The sequence below is a fragment of the Carassius gibelio genome, chromosome A24 (assembly GCF_023724105.1).
Source record: "Carassius gibelio isolate Cgi1373 ecotype wild population from Czech Republic chromosome A24, carGib1.2-hapl.c, whole genome shotgun sequence".
NCBI classification, from domain to species: Eukaryota; Metazoa; Chordata; class Actinopteri; order Cypriniformes; family Cyprinidae; genus Carassius; species Carassius gibelio.
In genome coordinates this window covers 14,463,175-14,484,387 of record NC_068394.1, presented here as the reverse complement: position 1 = coordinate 14,484,387, position 21,213 = coordinate 14,463,175, and the positions used below count along the sequence as shown (strand labels likewise).

Here is a 21,213-nt window from a genome sequence, read left to right as displayed (position 1 = left end):
TACCGGTCATATACCTGTTTTAAATTAATTTGACTGAAAAACACCCTTTTATTAGTCAAAGTCCATCATTTGTATTAACCTTTGTATAACCACAATTTTACTTCAAATACCATGGTTAAACTGTGGATAGTGTAGTATAACCCGGGCTAATTTGTGTTTACTATGGTTTAACTACAATTTTGGAGTTTTATTTGTAGTAAATAAAAGACTTTCTGGTCTCTGTAAAAGAGAGTCAATCCCATGTTAGAATACCCAACATAACAGCAAAAAAATAAAAAAATAAAAAAAAAAAAATAATAAAAAAAAATAAATAAATAAATATATATATATATATATATATATATATATATATATATATATATATATATATATATATATATATATATGATATTATTTTATTATTATTATTTTATTTTTTTTTTGCAAACATTTGCAACTGATTTTTATCACTTAATTACAAGCACCACAAATTAAAATTATATTGACTACTGAACAGACACCTAGAAGTTGATTTTAAAATGCAAGCAAAAAAAATAAAGCTATGTAAACACTTGCATTTTTACAGTATTGAGTGTGTCCCATCAGGTAATGAAAGTTCTACACACACTTGTGGTCTTCATCCTCACTTGAACACTTACAGGAAATACAGGAAATATGTCACAGAAGTAGTGAAGACTGCAAGTGTGGGTTAGCCTGAGCTAACTTGATCACGGTGCACTAAGAGGGCGTGGCTTCAGCAAACAGACACCTTAGCTCCACCCCCACCCCGCCCCTTTGACCATTTTCGGTTACACCAGCTCCTCATCTGAAGACTATGTGGTGTGTGTGTGTTGGAGCAGGATTGGAAGAAAACTCTCCAGGAACTGAGTTTGACAGCCCTGCATTACAGCACACTGAAAATACACAGAACCGGTAATATCTGAACTGTATTCCTTCAAAACAGAAGAGTGTCCCAAGGGAGTAAAACAAATAAAAAATAAAGTAAGCCTGAGTGAGTAAACCATACGAAACAACATGCTTGGAGACATGCGTTCAAACACATATAAAACAAGTTAAACTAATGAATTAATCCTATCATGGTTAATATACAGAAGGCAAATTCTCCTACACAGATGATTAATGATGCTCATAATGACTGCCAGCAGGGGGCGATGCTGTAGGTCAAAGTTCATTTACCTTTCAATGTACATTTGTGTACTTAGAATGAAACAATGAGAGAATTGTTTTGTTTTGGAATATACAAACACAGATATCTGATATAATCATAAACATCTCTGACTGTGCTCAGCTGAAAGGTTTGTAGTATGTACTTGAAGAGCAAGGCAAGTATTTTCTGTCACAAAGTTTAGTGCACTGAAGGAAATCTGTTTGAAAGGTTGTTTTCATATAAGTTTGATTTGTGGCATTTTCTGATTTGTTCCTGTAAGTTAAAAGCCCTGCATGTGTTTCTCTCTGTACTAAATCCAGGTCTGAGCTGAAGAAGTGTGTTTCAGTGTCTCCATGAAGAGAATCGAGCTGTGACGCAGAAGGCCGATGATGGAGACTCTTCTGTGCACGTGTGCTGACTCTGACATTAGTCTGATTATCTGTGCTTCAGATGCCATTAGTGTGCTGAGGAAGGAGAGGGTTAGTTATGCATTAAGTGGGAAAGACAGTGATGATTTTCTAATGATGTGTGGATCACGTAGGCTGATATTAATCATGTTTGAAACTTTTTTTAGTTTAAATGCACTATTCAGGATCCAGAAGTTTTGAGAACTGAATTTCCTGAAGGTTCCCATTCCTCTGAACCCTTGTGTGCTCCTCATTTGAGAGTCTCACTCATGTCTTCACGGTCAAAAGTGACCGGACACCAGAAATTTAACTTTTTTTTCCTTCAGTAAAATCAATATAATTTTGTTCAATAATATTTTTTCTCTTTTCTCTTGCATTTTGAGAGAACTTCATGGTACTCATTAATATTTATGCAATATTTATGATTTTTTTTTTATTTTATTTTATTTTTTCAATTAATGCAGTATTTCAGTTTGAGATAGAGACTAGGCCTTTAAAATCCACATTTTCATGGCAGAATAGCACCTCCTGGTGAGAGCAAAAAAAATTAATTAAAACCTGTAATGTCATGGTGTAACCACTAGATGCCTGTACAGGACTCTATGAATTTCCTACATGTTTTTATACATAATTGTTTACTTTTATTAGGTTGCGGATTTAAATGTATATTAAGACATTCTCAAAAACTACTTTTTGGTCAAGGTTTATATATATATATATATATATTTTTTTTTAAATGTTGATTTGAAGTGTAATTTATGTATTTATTTATGTTTTGCATTATTATAACTACATTCACACCTGAACACAGAAAGCTCTTTGTAACACAAAACATTAAAATTCTATAAAAATGTAACACAATCTGATTTTAACCTCTCCTTTCAGTCTTCAGAGTTGGTGTGTTTGCACTGTAGATGTTTTAGAGTCTCACCCCGTGTGCAATTTATTTCTGCATTTTGGGGGATTTGTAGATTGTACACATAAAAATGTTCTGTGTTTTTTCTTTTTTCCCACTTCCTATTTATTTATTGTCTGTCATTTCTGACCAAAGACCTTAGCTTTTTAAAATCATGCCTTCAATTTTTTTGTGTGTTCACATACCAGGTGCCATAAAAGCCATCAAGCTTCGTACCACTCTGGTGAAGCTACAATTAAACAAATTTTAAATGTAAAATTCTCCGTTCAGATATGACCGAAGACCACACAAGGGTCAAGAGATGAATTTGCATGAGTTTTCCAGTTGTTTACTGGAAAAGGATATTTATTTATTTATTTATTTTTATTTTTTTTTTTTTACTTACAAAAATATCTTAGAACTTAGCTTAACTGAAAAAAAAAAATATATATATATATATATTTATTATGAAAACGCCCAATTTTTTTTAGCTTATTTCACTTAATTCTAATTATTTTAAATCAGGTAAAGTCATATGAATGACAACTATAAACACATACAGCAGTGGTTCCCAGACCTGTCCTGCTCATTCTGTGTGTGTCTTATCTAACACAGCTGACTCCACTCATCAGCTGGTGAGAACTAAACTGGGTGTGTTTAGGATTAGGGAGACACTAAATGTGCAGGACAGGGCATCCTCCAGGACAGGTTTGGGATGACAGAAATATGATATTTTTATTCAAGCTTCTGTCTCAGACTCCCTTCTCTCTGGATGTTTCTCCTGCAGGAGTCTAATGTGTCCACTAGAGGGATGCAGAGAAATAATCTTGGCTCTTTATCTCCATCATATTTGAAGATTCAGTCTGCTGGGTGATTCCTGTCCTGAATCAAGACTGGAGACCAGGAGCAGTTTCCGGCTGACAGCTGACATTGAGAACAACTTGGTACATCTGAGACTGGATTCAGAGCTGTAACTAGTTTGCTTTACCTTGTATTTCTCCTGTATATGACTGGTGTGCAGTGGATTCAGGATTCAGCTGGAGGATCTTTCCTGAAAGTGAAGTAAACATCCCAGTATTAGCTGCTGTTGTGTGAAATGACACAATTACACAGCATTCAGTGTGAAATCTGTCTGATTAAATGATTGCATGCATTCATGCAGTGAACGATGATGGCACAGGTTGATGATAGTACAGAGAGTATCGCGACGCAATGCATAAAACATGAATTTTATTCAGTATACTTTAATGTGAGTTCACATAAAAACACACTAAAGCACTATATTATCCTAAATGATTGTCATAAATATGTTAATGTGGCCTTAAAAATTTTTCATGAAGAATGTTGCAGATTTTTTTAGAGGTTTGTGAGCTCCCAGCATGCCTTGCAGCATGAGCGAGAGAGAGAGAGAGAGAGAGAGAGAGAGAGAGAGAGAGAGTTGCAGTTCTTCTTTTGTTCAGCAGGTGGCGTCAGTGCACTTCTGTTTTTTGACTTGTCCTTACAGTATAAATTAATTAATTCTGTGTGTCAGTAGTTCAATGAAGAGTATTTTCTCTGTAAGAAATGTTTCTGGAGGAGTTTCTTTTACATTATACTCCTCTACGTTCGCTACGTTCTCAAAACTCAGGCAATTTGATAATACCTAGAATATCAAAATCAACTGCGGGCGGCAGATCCTTTTCCTATTTGGCTCCTAAACTCTGGAATAACCTACCTAACATTGTTCGGGAGGCAGACACACTCTTGCAGTTTAAATCTAGATTAAAGACCCATCTCTTTAACCTGGCTTACACATAACATACTAATATGCTTTTAATATCCAAATCCGTTAAAGGATTTTTAGGCTGCATTAATTAGGTAAACCGGAACCGGAAACACTTCACATAACACCCGATGTACTTGCTACATCATTAGAAGAATGGCATCTACGCTAATATTAGTCTGTTTCTCTCTTATTCCGAGGTCACCGTGGCCACCAGATCCAGTCTGTGTCCAGATCAGAGGGTCACTACAGTCACCCGGATCCAGTACGTATCCAGACCAGATGGTGGACCAGCACCTAGAAAGGACCTCTACATCCCTGAAAGACAGCGGAGACCAGGACAACTAGAGCCCAGATACAGATCCCCTGTAAAGACCTTGTCTCAGAGGAGCACCAGGACAAGACCACAGGAAACAGATGATTCTTCTGCACAATCTGACTTTGCTGCAGTCTGGAATTGAACTACTGGTTTCGTCTGGTCAGAGGAGAACTGACCCCAACTGAGCCTGGTTTCTCACAAGGTTTTTTTCTCCATTCTGTCACCGATGGAGTTTCGGTTCCTTGCCGCTGTCGCCTCTGGCTTGCTTAGTTGGGGTCACTTCATCTACAGCGATATCATTGACTTGATTGCAAATAAATGCACAGACACTATTTTAACTGAACAGAGATGACATCACTGAATTCAATGATGAACTGCCTTTAACTATCATTCTGCATTATTGAGACACTGTTTTCCTAATGAATGTTGTTCAGTGCTTTGACGCAATGTATTTTGTTTAAAGCACTATATAAATAAAGGTGATTGATTGATTGATTGAGAGTGAGTGCTCATGTTCATCAGAACAGAATATCCTCAGTGTATATAAAGCAGGTGAATGTGGGAGGATTTCTGCGCTCCAATCTCAGGCTATTATCCCAGATCATCATCCAGACATCATCCAGACAGATTATGGCACTGGTTCAGTGCTTGATGAGTTCAGTCTGACACTGGGTGCTGATTCAATCATTAGGACACAACATCATCCAGCCTTTCCTCAGCAGGCCACTGATCCAGGGTCAGAACTAAACCCGAATCCTCAAGAGTTCTGACAACTTTCATTCGGCTTTTCATTTTCTTCAGAACATGAGTGGCATGCACTTTATTATGCTATATATTATATATGTTGACACAATTTGTTTTTTAATTATTATTATTATTTTATTATTTTTTTCTGTTGTCATTTGATAGCTTTGACTAGTATTGAGCAGGCCTACATAAATGCAAATGAAAAAAATGTAAATGAGATTTTTTTTTTCAGTAAGTCTATTTTATTTCAAGCTAAGATTTATTTATTTAGTTTAGGTTAACTATAATAAACCTGGGGTCAGCTGCATATACATTTTCACTGATGATTTTATGTACCAGCTTTAAGTTAAAAGAAATTGTGACCAGTCTTGCAGAAAATAATCTAGTAATAACTTCTAAGACTAGTCTAAGCAGTTTATGCAATTTATGTTTCAGAATTTTTAAAGTAAGAGATTAATATATTTTTTTCTCAATGTTATACATCTGAATATTGAAGAATATTTTTTTAGGATATTTTTCTGCTTTCTGTTGCACATTTAATACACAGAAGAAAAGGAAGCAGTTTTCCCTCAGAAACTGATAGCAAATGTCACATAATTAGAAAGAAACAACAAGTAACATTGAATTAAATGTGAAATTCATGTTATCAGATGAGAGCCACACAGATGGTCAGAGCAGTGAGACAGCTATCACACACACACACACACACACACACAGAGAGAGAGAGAGAGAGAGAGAGACACAGACAGAGAGACACACACCTTTGGTTGCATACAGTATGTCTGTGGAGATGAAGTCATAAAAGCACAAAGCTTTTTTGAGCTACATTTAATGTATATAATATTTTTTTCTCTATAATCAGTGATATGTTTAATTGAATAAAACTTTGGAAGACTTCAGAAATCAGAATAATATGATGATTTACTGCTTGAGAAACATTTCTGATTATTATCAATGTTGAACACAGTTGTGCTGCTCAATATTTCTGTGGAAACTGATGCATTTTATTTTTCAGGATTCACAGATGAATAGAAAGAACAGAAGAACAGCTTTTATCTGAAAATGTCTTTACTAACACTTTTGATCAATTTAATGCATCCTTAATAAAAGCATTGGTTTAAAAGCCTGACCCCGACCTTTGTTGTTATAATAATAGTATATGCTTATGCCATGTTTATCTTTGGTTTGGTTATAGTATTATCCATTACTCTAAGTATTAAAGATCCTGGCCTGGTTGTGTATGATGCTGGACAGAAAGCCTGGCAGTATTTCCAGGTGGATCTCCAGCTTGAACACTGATGAGATGGTTCCTCTTTCACCCGATCGCTCATTACACACTGAGCACAATCATATTATGGGATGTTAAACGCGTTACTGTGTTAAATGTGACCTCCACTTCAGTTCACGGGACTGGAAAGTGATTTATATCGAAGGACCCCCACCTGTATACCCTCCATTGACTCGCTGTCAAGCATTTAATGATTTAGGAAATAGTTACCTATAAATGAAATACTTTCATAATGTGGTGTTTTGTTGTTTAAAATGAAGTACTGAATAATTTTCTGTTCTTTTCGACAACAAATACATTTTTAATGTGTTGCCTATATTAGAAACTTTAAGACTTTCTCAGTGTAAAGTGCCAGACCCGGTTGAATGATTCTAATGTTGTGCATGCTAGGATATTAAATTCCCCTTGACAAGAAGGAGTGAAAGAACATGATAGATTGCTTACAGTGGAAGCAGGGGAAATGCTTTTAAATTGAGATTTAAAGTCTTCTCTAAATGCGTTTGCTTCAAAGTGTTTGCGTCAGCCATTTCTGAATGTATGGAAATGGGCTTCTCCATTCTGTGTGACACATCATATACAGTACCTGAGCTGTCAGATTCATACAGAGATGACTGCTGGGTCCTAGTGCACCTGCTGTGTGAGCCACTAAAACAGATTCGGGAATCTAAAGTGTTATATGCAGATCTGAGCTCTTCATTTGACTAAATAAAGTCATTAAAATTATTAAAAATCCAAATGTAAGAATAGGGGTATTGTAGTGACGAGGAACTGAACATTTTATATTGATATATAAGTGTAATTTATGTACAAATCTATCACATATTGTTTCCTTATAAATTATTGAAATGAACGTATATTGAAAAGCTAACATTGACTCTTTGTATTATACTTTCATAACCGAATGAATCGTTCAGTTTATGAATGTTTTAGAGTTTTTTCAGTATGTTGAATGCCTCCTAAATGTTGGAGATGAATTAGCTTTCCCTGTGGAGGTAGATTGGAAATAGATTTGTGTTTCCACTAATGGCTTTTTAGTTGTAACTTGCGGCAGCAGTGCGCTGCGTCAGCTTCTCTGATGCCGTCACATTACTCTGTTTCCCTGAGGAGCCTGAGTCGGCACACAACGGGAAGGGATTCTAGAATATACACTACTGTACATTCCCTTATGACAACTGATGCATGTGTGCAATTACACCGGCAGGCCATTAGAAGAGTGAATGTTACTTTGTGTGTTTAGTGCCCTACTGCAAATAGATAAATATTATTAGATATTCCATTACAGAATGATACTAGATCATGTTGATGGTATTAGTACTGTAGGTTCATTGTATTATACGGTACTGTATGTGCATGTAAACACATAAATAATGCCGTTATATAAAGTTATGATCATTTATTATCATAAAGCAGCAGTAATGAGGTTGTCCTGACCGTTATCTGTATTCCCTGACCTCTCTATTGCTCTGTAATGTGTTTCCTCTAATGAGAGATGTCCTGGTCAATAACCAGTGTGTTAATGGACTGAATCATGTTCAAACATCATGGAAACATTGGACTTCGTTAGATTGGGCTTCTTTTATGAATGATTTTCCCCAATTATACATCTGTGCTTCTCACTTAATTTCATTCAAATTAGATTACATGTAGTTTCTTCAAATTCAGAGAATGAGTTCTGTTTTTGTAAGCATATGCCATCAATTTAATAATTCAGTGGATAGGACTGTGAAGGGATGCAGAAATATCCATTCCGCTTCAGAGCAGAATATTCCCATTAAGCTACAGCAAATATGTTGTGAAGTGTATGATAGGTGGCTGTTAATAAGTTTTGCAATTTATCAAAATTGATTAGGAATGAGAAATATAACATAACTGATTCTTCCAGAGAAGGCAGAAATAAGAGAAATGCTTTGATACACCAGTCTCAAATTGCTGAGGAAAATAAATACTAGAACACAGATAAGCAACAATGAGATAACAATAAAACTAGAGAAATAATATTTAGTTATGTTTTTGTGGAGGAGTTAGGATTGAGTCCATTAACAGGACTGAGGACTCACAGAGACAACATGGGTTCCAAAATTCTTGTGAATATTGAGAAAAAGAGGGGGCCCAGCACCGAACCCTGTGGTTCCCCCATTAATATTTAAATGAAATAGAGGCAATGCCCTTCCTCTGATGGATCTACCTGTGATGTAGGACCAGTGTGGAGAAGTTTAAGAGGAGGATCTAGGGGTTAACTATGTAGAAGGATATAGAATGATCTAGCAAAAACTGGGCTGATCCTTTTGTAGAAAAACCTTTAACAATTTGCTGTCATGTCGTGCAAAACAACGCCCTTCAGCCATGATTTATGCACAATACATCATTGCCTCGAAAACTTTATTGCTTGGTTACAGTATATCAGTAAAGGAGAAGTAAGAGAGGAAAGAGTGACTGTAAAATAGTGCTATATCTGCTGATTTGATGTTTAAGAAATTGTAATGCCTTGGTTTATCTTTTAGAAATGTCATTTTGTGACATTTTGCAGTTTTACTGTAATACTCGTACATCATCAGCTTGGCTGCAGGTTCCCATCTCAGCTTGAGCTGGTAGCCATGTGAAGGCCTCGTTCAAAGGTTAAATGTTCACATGTCTAACACTGGCAGTATGAAGAAACTCTGTGTTCTGACAGCAGAGAAGGTTTTAGCAAACCAGCTGGACAGATGAAGGAATACAGTAATACAGAATACAGTAAGGAACGCTGCCTACAGTACCGATGAAACTATAGACTTCTCACTGTTGTGTTTATTTAAATGTTTTGGTTCATTTTTGACAGGAATTTATGGACAGGCATAAGTGTTGTTATCATTGACTAAAACTACGAAGGCTTTTTTTTTTTTTTACATTTCCTTTGTTGTAATTTAGTTTGAGCGAGAAGCCATCCATCATATAACATCATCCCTTGTTCAGAGAACCAAAGCAGGGAAAGTGCGATTGAGTTTCATGGACAGGTGATGACAGACAGTGGGGACATTTAGCTTGAGTCACGGCCCACAGAACTAATTGCATTCCCCCAGCTTCTCTTCACAAACTCCTGGCAACATAACAAGACAGTAGAGGGGGACTTCAATTCATCATCTCAACTCATTAGAGCCTTAGTCATTAGTGAGGCTACCCAATTAAGTGAAAAAATCAACGCCCTGAAACAAAAACACTAGCATGAACTCTCTCTCTCCCCCTCTCTCTCTCTCTCTCTCTGTCTCTCTCTCTCTCTCTCTCTGTCTCTCTCTCTCTCCTCTTCTTTGTTTAGATAAAAACTGCTGCCATGGCAACGGACATTGGCGGATGCACAGGGAGGACAAATAAACCTCAGACAGACGCTGATTCTGTGTCATTTCATTCAAGATCACTAGCACACTTGAAGCAGATAATAAAAGGAATATTGTTAAAGGGTTCAGTTATTCCTAGAGAGTCACATAAAGTTGCAAAGGTAACTTTAAGACTGGGTGCAGAAGATATAAATGTTAAGGTAAGACCTGTTAAATGCATATAGGATTTAATATATTTCAAGAAGGTACAGAGAGCAGAGCATAAAAAAGTGGATTGATGTTTCACAAAAATATAGGGAAAAAATAATAATCAGTAGCAAACAGGAAAATAACAAATATTGAGAAACACTGATGTAGATAGGATTTATGTGTTTTTCCAACATCATCTCCATTGCTTTCTCTTGTCATCATAGTCATGTATATTCCCGTTTATACAACAGTTCTTTCTGTTTTTTTTTTTTGTTTTTGTTTTTTTTTTTCTGATTTTGGTACATGTTCCCAGAGGAGAAAGGTTGTAAATGCATATAAATGCTGTAATTGAATTCAGTCAATATTATAAAAAAATAGCATGCACTGTAAAGCAGAATTTAAATAGTTAAAATAAACATTTTAGTTTTATTATATAAATCAAACATAGCAAGAATGTTCCAGGATATATTTAAAATAAATGCCATTTGGTTTCATATTTTTGTTTCAATCCACACACACACACACACACACACACACACACACACGTTTTACTTTCTTTCTACGTTTTATATCCAGGTAACATTAGCCTACGTTGTACTGTAATTCAATATGTGCCTTTTTTATTTGAAGTATATAATAAGCGGTTTTGTATTGGGAGGATGAGAAAGAAGCCCAGGGCTGTTTGTGCGCGCTCATCGCGTGCTGTGTTTTCTTCAGCGCTGGAATCAGATGCATTGCATTGTTGCGCGCGCGAGTCGAGCTGAGATGCAGGCGCTGTTCTCTCCTCAGCTTCAGCATGCTCGAGCTTCACCTGTGAACATCCACGCTTTACTGCTATGACACCTGGGTCCTGACAGCAGCGGATCTCTCTGCGCCTCGGAGCCGACATGAAGCGCCATGGAGCGGCGGTGCTGCTGACGCTGTGCGCGCTCCTCCAGGTGGGTCTCACAATCTCACTCATTTCTCATCGGACTGCGAGGATCCACTTCACTGGCTCGTTATTGCCCTTGTTTCGAGCCAGATCGGTGCTGGCGCGTTTCTAAGGAGCCGCGTTACTTCAGTGTTTCATGTACAGTATGTGATGGAGCTAGTTGAGTCTTTGTCTCTGTCCTCTCCTCCTTCACTAAATCACAGGAGAGATACTGTAAAGACCACTGTGGTGTCTCAGTTCAGTCACATAGATAACCTGCATTGTGTTTAGATCTGTTTGGGGGGGTTGTTTTATTCGTAGTTTTTCTTCTGAGATGAAATCAGACGTGCTAGAAGTGTTTTAGCTGTGTGTGTGTGTGTGTGTGTGTGTGTGTGTGTTTACATCATATGAATTGTCACTGATGGGTTATTAAGGCCTTTTAAGTAGTCCACGCGTTCATGAAAATCCCATTAAGGAAGTTATGGGTGACTGAATGTAAAAATATATTCGTTATTAATTAATTAATACATTTATTTATTTATTTATTTTGCCCCTGAACAATTCACTTATTAAAAAATAAATAAATAAAAATAAAATAATAATAATAATATAAAAATTCTACCATAATTATTGGAGAAATCGTATCTATTACAATGTACAATGTAATGAGATCCCAAAAATGTATATGTATAATACACGCATTCCTGCTGAAATGCATATTTTTTCATATTTTGAAAATTTAAGTTAAAAATTAATTTTAAAACGGTTTAATCTTATTTAATTTTACCAGCATACTGATTTGATCCCAGTGTTTTTTATTTTATTTTTATATGTATGTAGATGTGTACACTCAGCTGGTTTGCTGCGATCTGATTTGATGTATCTGTCTCTGTTAGCCGTTTTGCTGTGGGTTGGCTGTTTCTTTTCCAAATTACTTCCTAACCTTTGATATCTACAGCATTTACATTTCAAAGTCTCCTGCGAAGCTAAGGCATGAAGCCTCATCAGAGCTCCTCACTGTACAGCAGATACAGCGTGGTATATTTCACCTCATCATTACACTGGCCTGTCAGAGAAGAGAGAGGCACTTTGTCATAATCACTTAGATGGGACTACATCAATATGACAGCTTATTCTCTCATAAACTGTAGCATAACATCAAGGCATGCAGTGCTGATAGAGCTCTATTCTCACAGACACAGTCAAGCATGTTGTTTCTCAGTGTAATGATGTGGAGGCCGTGACTCTGAAAGACTCGTTCAGAGAGGAACGACACACATCTATCTGTCTGATTGATGATTTATGGCTCATATCCACTTGTGCCACAGATGGATAATCAGAAGAAGGCATTATGAGTTGTGCTATGGATGTATTTTTTGTAATAAGTAAAAACACTGGCTTCTTCTCAAGCTAGCCTGAATATTTCTAATTTAATCATCATCATCATCATCAAAAAAAAAAAAAAAAAAAAAAAAAAAAAAAACTAGCTGAATTTAGTTATCCTCTCGGGTGAAATAGTATTTCATAACCAGTGAATAATTAAAGGAAACCTTTAAGAAGTTGATGTGTAGCGGTGTGATGTACTGCATCTACATTTGTTTGTCACAACATATAACCACTTTATTAAGTAATGAAGGCAAAAGGGAATAAATAATGGTTAAAAAATATACTTAAACAAAGAAACTGTGAAATGCACAAAATTTGCCTTTTTTCCAAAAAAAAAAAAAACTCTGAATTTATGGTAAAAATGGGAAGCGATGGTTTGAAGAACTGTGCTGAAGTTTAACAAATTTCAATGAATTTTACATTAACAAACCTGTATATGTCATTAACTGACGAATATTTTTCAACTTTATAATATACTGACAACCACCTTAAAATCACCTGCTAAGAAAACACAATAATAAATATTTATTTGAAGAAAAATTCATGAAATGTTAGCAGTCACACAGAGAATTCTGGCAACGTAAAAAATTATAATAATAAAATAAAACTGCCGATTTAGCAGCATGTTATTCTAAAATGACTTGAAATATATCACAGCATTTTAATAGTCTTTTGCCATTGAAATCATTTTTACAGTGTAAACATCCATTATACATTCATCTGAATTTAAACGTAAATGATGTTGATGAAATGCATGAGCTACTTCAGCTGAGCGCATTTTAACCGTCTAATGAGAAGTATAGTGTTATTCTGTAGTCTGTGTGTCATATCCAGCTTCCTGTTGTGAGTGCTTGACCCGGGTCGATTCCTGTCACTGAGCAAAGACTGCGGGATCAGTCAGAAGTTGACAGAAGACAGCAGGGGTTTGATTGGGTGATGTAGCATTGATACAGGGATTTGTGTTAATCTGTGAATCTATATTAACCAGAGACAGCGGTTTCAGCCTGATGCCGTGGATCCTCAGTTAACAGCTGCTGTCGCTCTCTGAACAGCAGGACTGTGTAGGCGGTCAGTGGTCCAGCGCTTGGGCTGACGTGTGTGTCGTGGAGCCGCTGGCCACAATAAAGCAGCTCTGTCTGGACTCATGCTAACCCCTGCTCAGAAACAACCATTCACCTTCAGTCAGGAAACAACCGTTTGCTCGCGTCTGTCATCTCAGGAGGTTTTTTGTATAAGCAGTGACATTACTGAAGGATGATAATGGAGTAAAAACATAAACAGCTTCTTGAAAATATGTGCAATTTATGGTTTGTTTGACAAGCCTTTGTTTTGTTTTGTCTTGCATTGACTGTCTGTGCTTCATCTGGTCTACTGTAGAATGGAAACTCAGCATTGTTTCCAGGTCGACATTCTGTCCAGGAAAATAGTTCTTTAGAAATGTGCTCTTTACATTCATATTGATTTGGCCTTGATAAATGGTTGCTAGGGTATTCTGTTTGGTTGCTAGGGAGTGACTTGGTAGCTACCGATGATAATACTCCAAAAGCGGCTTGCCAGTATTAATGATATATACCAACCTTCATGGATTTGAAGATATTACTCTTAGGGTTTTGGTTGCTAGGGTGTGGGTAGGAAGTGTTTGTGATTGGCTGTTAGCTGCCCTGAGTCAAATGATCCCGCCCCCACGTTTCTAAGACACTTCTCTTTCAAGAGATATACATCTGTTTATCGGAGTCTGTGAAAGTCTACGGGATTTTTCGCCCACTGTGCAAACATCGTAAGCCTGATTTCTTACGAAAGTCATAGCACACCTCTCGTCAATAAACCACGTGATTCTTGGGTCCACGACAAACAGTGCAGGACGAGTTATGTGCAAGAAGAACAGTAATAATAATGCCACAGCATAGTAATAATGATGGTTCACTGCGCATGCTCCAGTAAAATGAGTTGTTGTGTCAGTGGCCAGCCAGTCTGTGAAACCGCTTCTCTGGTCAGCATGCATCCGTCTGACCGTGGGCCAACCGTCTGATTGGATGGTGTCACAGACACAAAGTCCTGGTTCTGCACTGAAAAAAACGATTATGGCCCCAATTAAATTAAGCGTAAATCAATTTAGCTAGTTTAATCCATTTAAATTTAGTTTTTGATTTTAATTAATAATTATTAATTGGTTTTAAACAAATTGATTATGATGGTATGATTCATTAAATTTACTAAAAAAATTATGGTAAGTGGTTGCAATCCATTTATTTTAGCTATATTTAAATAATTGTTTTTAGTAAATTCAATGAATCATTTTTTTCAGTGTATTTCCCATCATGCACTGGGGCATGAATAATTAAAAATGTTAAACTTTTCACAGTTTTCGAGTTGTATTTACACAGTTGTATGGTTGCTTTTGATGTTATTTTTAGTGACATTCATTTTTGTGATGCCTGAAGTTCGTTTTCTACTCAAAATGACCCATTTATACTCAAACACTATTCACTGATTGTTACCGTCATTGTGTGTGGTGTACCATGTATTGAGGTCTCTGAGAAATGGTGACTACTGAGTTACATTACAGTCACTCTTGTTTGAGAGAGCAAAAATATCTTGGATGAGAGAAATAAAGTTAGAATTAAAAACATTGGGTTTGCTTTATTTGTTTGAATATTAATGAAAGATACAATAGATAAAAATAAATTGGATTAAAACTATTTTTTAGTATGTAGAAATTAAACGATTAAATTGTTTAGGTTGCACAATTAATTTGAGTAAATTCTACTCAAAATAGTTTAGCTAAAATTATGAATATAATTAATCTGAAATTACTGAAAGAGATTAATAAACTCAATGTATAAAATATAAGTACAACCAATTTATAAAATATAAGTAAACTCAACTTATAAAATATAAGTTCACTCAACTTAAAAACTATATCTGGAATTAGATAAATTTATTTCGTGCAACCCCTTGACGTAATAAAATTAAGTAAATTCAACATAACATTTTTTTCAGTGTGTGAGGAGTTTCCAGTCTCCACATTAACTGGAACCATTTCCAATTTCTGCCTAATACAGAGAGGATTCAGGACATTACTGCAGAGGAAGAGGCGGAATAGGGTTGAGACACAACTGAATCTAAACCAGCAAACTCCCAGAGGATGTTCCTCCCAGCTGGCTTCTCTTACGAAACTGTTGTTCTTTAGCCGAGAGCAGTTAAGTGCATGTGTGATTCCTAGCATGAGAAGGTTGGTAATGACACTGTTTCTCTGAACCAAACACGCAACTCAAGCCCTGAGCTCTCACAAACAGCAGACTGCTTCTCCCGCTAGATCTCCCTGGTGAGAGGGCTTGAGATCTGATTGGATTTAGTCTTAAAGCTCGTATCGTTAGGTGGCCATGCTAAACGACTCATGGGAGGAACTGCCATCCTAGTCACGGCCTGCTTACACCATAAACTGTGACCTTTCGGATCTTCAACAGAAATGATGGACTGTTGAGATCAGCATTATCTTTCTCTTTTCATGCATAGTGGAATAATGTGGTCATAAGTATATTATGACCAAGGCTTAATTTTTATCCCTGAGAGAATCAGAAGGTCTGCTGTTTGTTTGTTTGTTTGTTTGTTTTGACGTGGATATTTATATATGAGCTGCACAGCAGTGTTGGAGAAACTGAATTTATTTTTTGGTAACACTTGAGATTAGGGAACTCTATTCCCTATGAACTAGTTCCTCATCAGCATGCATAAACAACTGCCTTACTAACAAATTAGGAGTTTACTGAGAAAAGTCATAGTTAATAGTGAATACCTGTACCCTGTTTTCAGTAGCATTACAGTATGTAGAGTTGTAAAAAAAATGAAACAAATAAAAAAATTAAGCAGACTAATGTTTTATTGTGAATATGAGATTGAGCTGTGAAGAAGAGTGTATAGTAGCTACTGTAGCCGTTCAGTGTGTTAGGGAATCTGTCCGACTGGATCAGCATCCAGATGAGTCATGTTTTTAAGGAGTGTTTTATGCTTGCTCTTCAGAATGTATTTTTAATGCATATACAGCATCTTGGCCACCGGTTTGACTCTATGATTCAGCTGTGCGTACAGTAAGTTGCTGGTAAAGCGGTGTTGTTGAGGACAGCTGGACGCACTAATGAAAGCTCTCGGCTGACTCGCAGGGTTAATTGGCCGTCTGTGATCTTCCTCTCGCTGTCAGATCTCGGTTATTTCTCCATGTGCCCAACGCAGTGACAGGGAGATGTTTGCTTCTGGATAACTCCACCCACACACATACAAGCCATTCCTCTGACTGGTGGATCTTTGTCTGCCGTGAATCCCAGTTTGCTCTCATTCGCCCGGCGAAACAATCTCACGGCTGTATGAAATGTAATATCACAGGTTTCTACTCTGCTCACTGAGAAAGCTTATACATCACGTCAGCTAACATCATCAGCAAAACGCTTAGCAGGACAGAAACGCTCGGCACTCCACTATTAATTTAATCCAGCGTAGCGATGGCAGGGTTTTAGCACTCGTAATATCTTTTTTTTTGTCTTCATCATGCTGCTGCTGCAAATAACATAAGTGCATGAATGTTGATTTTAGGTTTGCGTGTAGGAGTGGTCATTAATTGAGCTCTTTCTGAACTCCGGAGGGTAGACAGTAGACGTTCAGATGGCTGTGTTGATACTGATACGCGGCTGATATCGTCCCAAGGCATCAGTGCAGTGAGACTAGATGTGTCTAATGCATATTCATCACAGACCTGGATTGCTTGGCAAACACTCGGATCTGTAAACAGTCTGTAAACTTTGGCTTTGCTGCTGTTCACAGTGTTAGTCATTACATGACTAATGCTGAAGTACTAACGCTGCCGTGGAAAACAGCCTTGGTTCATTTTCTTCCTGTTTTTTGTTTTTACTGGCACTTTCCACATGTGGGATTTATATAAATATAGAAGCTTGTGGTTTATACAGTTGTGGATATTTACACAAACACATCACTTTGCTTCAGCAGGCCTTTATTCACCCCCAGAGCCATATGGAGCATTTTTAATGATGGATGGATGGATGCACTTCTTTGGACTTTAAAATCACGGCCAATGCCATCATAAGCCAGGACAGTTTTTAATATAACTTTGACTGGAATCGTCTGAAAGACTTTTCATTTTGGAGGTGAACTGATCTATCCATGTAATATGTGACCTGGGATCTGTGCATCTAATGCACTGTTGGAAGTAATTTTGGCATTTTTACATTATTTACATTACACGTAGATTATATTATATTCAGGAGGTCAGTATGGCTTCTGCTTGGTTGTGTATAAGTCAGTTTGTGTGTCTGGATGGTTACTGAAGTGTTCTGTGTGCTTTCTTACAGGCTCAGGTCAAAAGAGCCACATTATGTATTGATCAAGTGCAGTTTTCTTTCTTTGTTTTATTGTCCTCCAGTCAAATATTGCTAGTCCAGTCTCTTAGAAAAGTAATAGAAAGTGGGCAGATCTTGAGATGTCATTCACATCTGTTGAACAAATGTTGCAGGATGAGTTAAAATATTAATATTTAGGGGTTTAATTTTACTTCTACTACAGTACAAATGTCTTGGATCTATCAGATTCTTTTATGTTTTTGAGAGAAGTCTGTTTAGTTCACCATTATTATATGTATACTACCACTATATATGTATATATGATCAAAAATACAGTAAAAACAGTAATATTGTGAAATATTACTCCAGTGTAAATCATCAGTGTTCTGTGTGAATCTGTGTTAAAGTGTAATGTATTTCTGTGATGCTCCGCTGTATTTTCAGCATCATTCCTCCAGTCTTCAGTGTCACATGATCTTCAGAAATCAGAATAATATGATGATTTACTGCTCAAGAAACATTTCTGATTATTATCAATGTTGAACACAGTTGTGCTGCTCAATATTTCTGTGGAAACTGTGATTCCTTATTTAAAAAAAAAAAAATCTTAATGATGCTATACATTTTAATTGTTTATATAGCCTACTGGTAATTTTCTTCCAGGATATTTTCTATTTTCTTCCAGGATATTTTCTATTTTCTTCCAGGATATGGAAAATGCTGAAAATTCCTTCATATTTCATGATGGTTGCATCATCAAGTTTTTGTCTTTCAGTGTGATGTTCAACAAGAGTTCAAACAATGAAATATTTGACAGTAATTCAAGAACTGGATGATATGGAAGGAACTTGTTTCTTCCCTTTCCTTGTATTTCTTAATGTTCAGCAGAAATGTTCAGTTTCAAATTAAATAACTAAATTGCACTGTATGTCCACACAAAATCATGTTTCATTCGCCCTCAAACTGAAATGAACACGAGTGAGCCAACACTGATCTGCGGTTTGTTTGGTTTGTGAAGAGTTTCTCATGAGCCACAGCAAGTTGTTTTAGTTTGAACGCCTGGCTGAGGATGGCCAGATTACAGAGATTCACAGCGTGTGCTTTCATTTGTTTGCCTTTCATGTCATTGTCTTGTTTGATTCATTGCACACTCCTCCTGCTTTGATCTTAGGCGTCTCCTTTAATGACATTGAGATGTTTTTAAGTGTCCAGAAACCTCAAATCAGGATGCAAAAAAATGTGAATATGTAGTTAATTTACCCAGGATGTGGTAAATGTTATTAAAATAATAATCATAAAATAATAATTCTGTAACATTTTCAGAATATTGTCTAAACATAATATATAATTGTACATTAAATGTATCTTAAGTTTAATGAATACATTTATTCTTTTCTTTTTTTGCAGTGCATAGAAGCAAAGAAGTACTGCTGGTATATTGAAGGAGGATACCCCATCTATTTCATGTACGTACAATCACCTTTGTCTTTCTCTGACAGTTTCTCTTCATCTGGCAACAGTGGTTTTGTTTATGTCTTTTATTTTATGACCTCAGACGTGCATTAACTCTGTTTTGTGGTGTACCACCGTGATGAGCCTCATTGGTTTGACCCAAGAAAATCTGCCATTACCTTCACTTAAGCTTCAAATCCGTGTTCATTAACACTGCGTGCGCTTGTGGGTGACAAGATAACATCTAGTTAAAGAGATAATGCCAGCTCTGGAAATAGAGCAGACAGACTTTCAGCCTTTCAAGCATTCAATTAAGAAACATTGTAAAGAAGTAAGTTATGAGGGCTTGGAGTGAAGAGATAACACAGAGATCCTGTGGAACTTTATATAACAATAAATAATATAATAATAATAAATGAAATATTTAATAATACTTTTTAAAGGTTCCAAAGGAGGTTGTTGAATGGATTCAGAGCACTTGCTTTATCTCACAGCTTAAAGGCTCTGGTATCATTTATTGTCCTTGAATGTAAAAGAGCAGCTAGTTGAAGAAAGTTATACGGGTTTGGAACAATGACAGAATGATGGTAAATGTTTGATTTTTTGGGAGCTGTCCCTTTAAGAGCTCTAGGCTGATGTTCTGTCCCTCTGGAGTCTGTGAGGAGTTCATAGCAGGCCTCTAATTATAATGTTGCACGTTCTTTCTGTTCATAAGTCGAAGGATTCGTGCTGTTGAACATCCGGTTGGCCTGCTTTTATCTCTGATTGTGTCCTGGTGTAGTAACTGCAGTGGTGCTCATGTGGGGGATATGATTGCATGGCTTTCCGCAGATAAAGCAGGAGTTGGGCTCAGTGGTACGTGCTGGATTGGTGAAGGAACACGCATCTGATCCGTGTGAGATGGCAAACCCATCGAGCAGCTGAAGCCTAGACCCTGACGCACAGAAAATTATACCTTACAAGAATTGTATATATCAATAACTCATTACAAGGCACTGTAATTTACTCATTAATATGTCAGTATTCCATTCTTCATATCAATTATAGTGATATCTCTTACTGTAAATTACTGCAAATCAAACAGTGGTTTGTTCAGCAAACGGCCGTAAGATTAACTTATCGACTTTCAGTAAAGTTATCACTTCTTATAATTCAAGGAAAAATATTCTCTGGCCATGAAAACATTATCCTATCATTATGAAATTTTGGTTACTGAAAAGTAAAGAGCTTGTAAGATCAGAAATTTCATTGACTCGTGACGTGAGCGTTTTAGACAGAAGCAATCATGAATATATATTGGTTTTTAATAATTGAACTAATAATACATCAAACTACAAATCACACAGAGTAATTACGCGTACGACAATACAGACAGTAAACTTTGTACAAGACAACGGAAACCAAATGAGGGAGAGAGAGAGGATGAGAGAGAGAGAGAGAGAGAGAGAGAGAATAGGCGCGATCACAGAATACGCTCAGTTATGCAAACTCACAGACAGTAACCTTTTGAAAGACAACAACGAATCAAATCACCTTGAAAAGGTAATAGACAAACTTTAAGCAGCATTTCAATCTCTCTAGAAAATAATACTTGCATGTGTCTCTTTGTGATTGGTGTGTTCTCTCGTGTCTTCCGGGGCTGCTGCGGACACGCACGGTATTCCAAAGGTCTAACGAACGTAATGAGTCAGCGTTCGTCTTCCTCATGTAGAGAGGAACTTAGTACAGAAAACAAAAGAAAACAGAGATGGAAGCTCCCGAAGGAGCCATGAGAAGAGGCTGTTTTCTCAGCCGCTGAGATCATCTACCCGACGGAAGCGCAGAGAAGAGAGCGGAGAGTAGACGAGGAAGAGGAGAAGAGAAGGAGGAACTTCCTGTGTCAGTTCTTATGTCTTGACTGGTTCACGCCTCTGTTTGTGTGAACAACCAATGAACGTCCACGATCTGAAGCGGGAGAAATATGTTCCTTTGTCTCTTGGGAAACGCCCGCTCTAATAAGTTATGGCTTATCAGATTTAAGCAGTGATATTCTAACAAGCTCGTAGAACTTGGGGG

At 36.8% G+C, this 21,213-nt stretch overlaps 1 protein-coding gene across 1 annotated transcript in view; it reads left to right on the top strand.

Moving 5' to 3' along the window:
* Nucleotides 1–10,697: 10,697 nt before the first annotated feature.
* vopp1b (VOPP1 WW domain binding protein b) overlaps nt 10,698–21,213 on the top strand; it is a 34,577-nt gene continuing 24,061 nt past the window's right edge. Inside the window, exons 1-2 of the mRNA XM_052542736.1 lie at nt 10,698–11,000; nt 19,114–19,172. Of these exons, the coding sequence (XP_052398696.1) occupies nt 10,950–11,000; nt 19,114–19,172 (110 nt within the window). The 5' untranslated portion in view covers nt 10,698–10,949. The remainder of the gene's footprint in view (nt 11,001–19,113; nt 19,173–21,213) is intronic.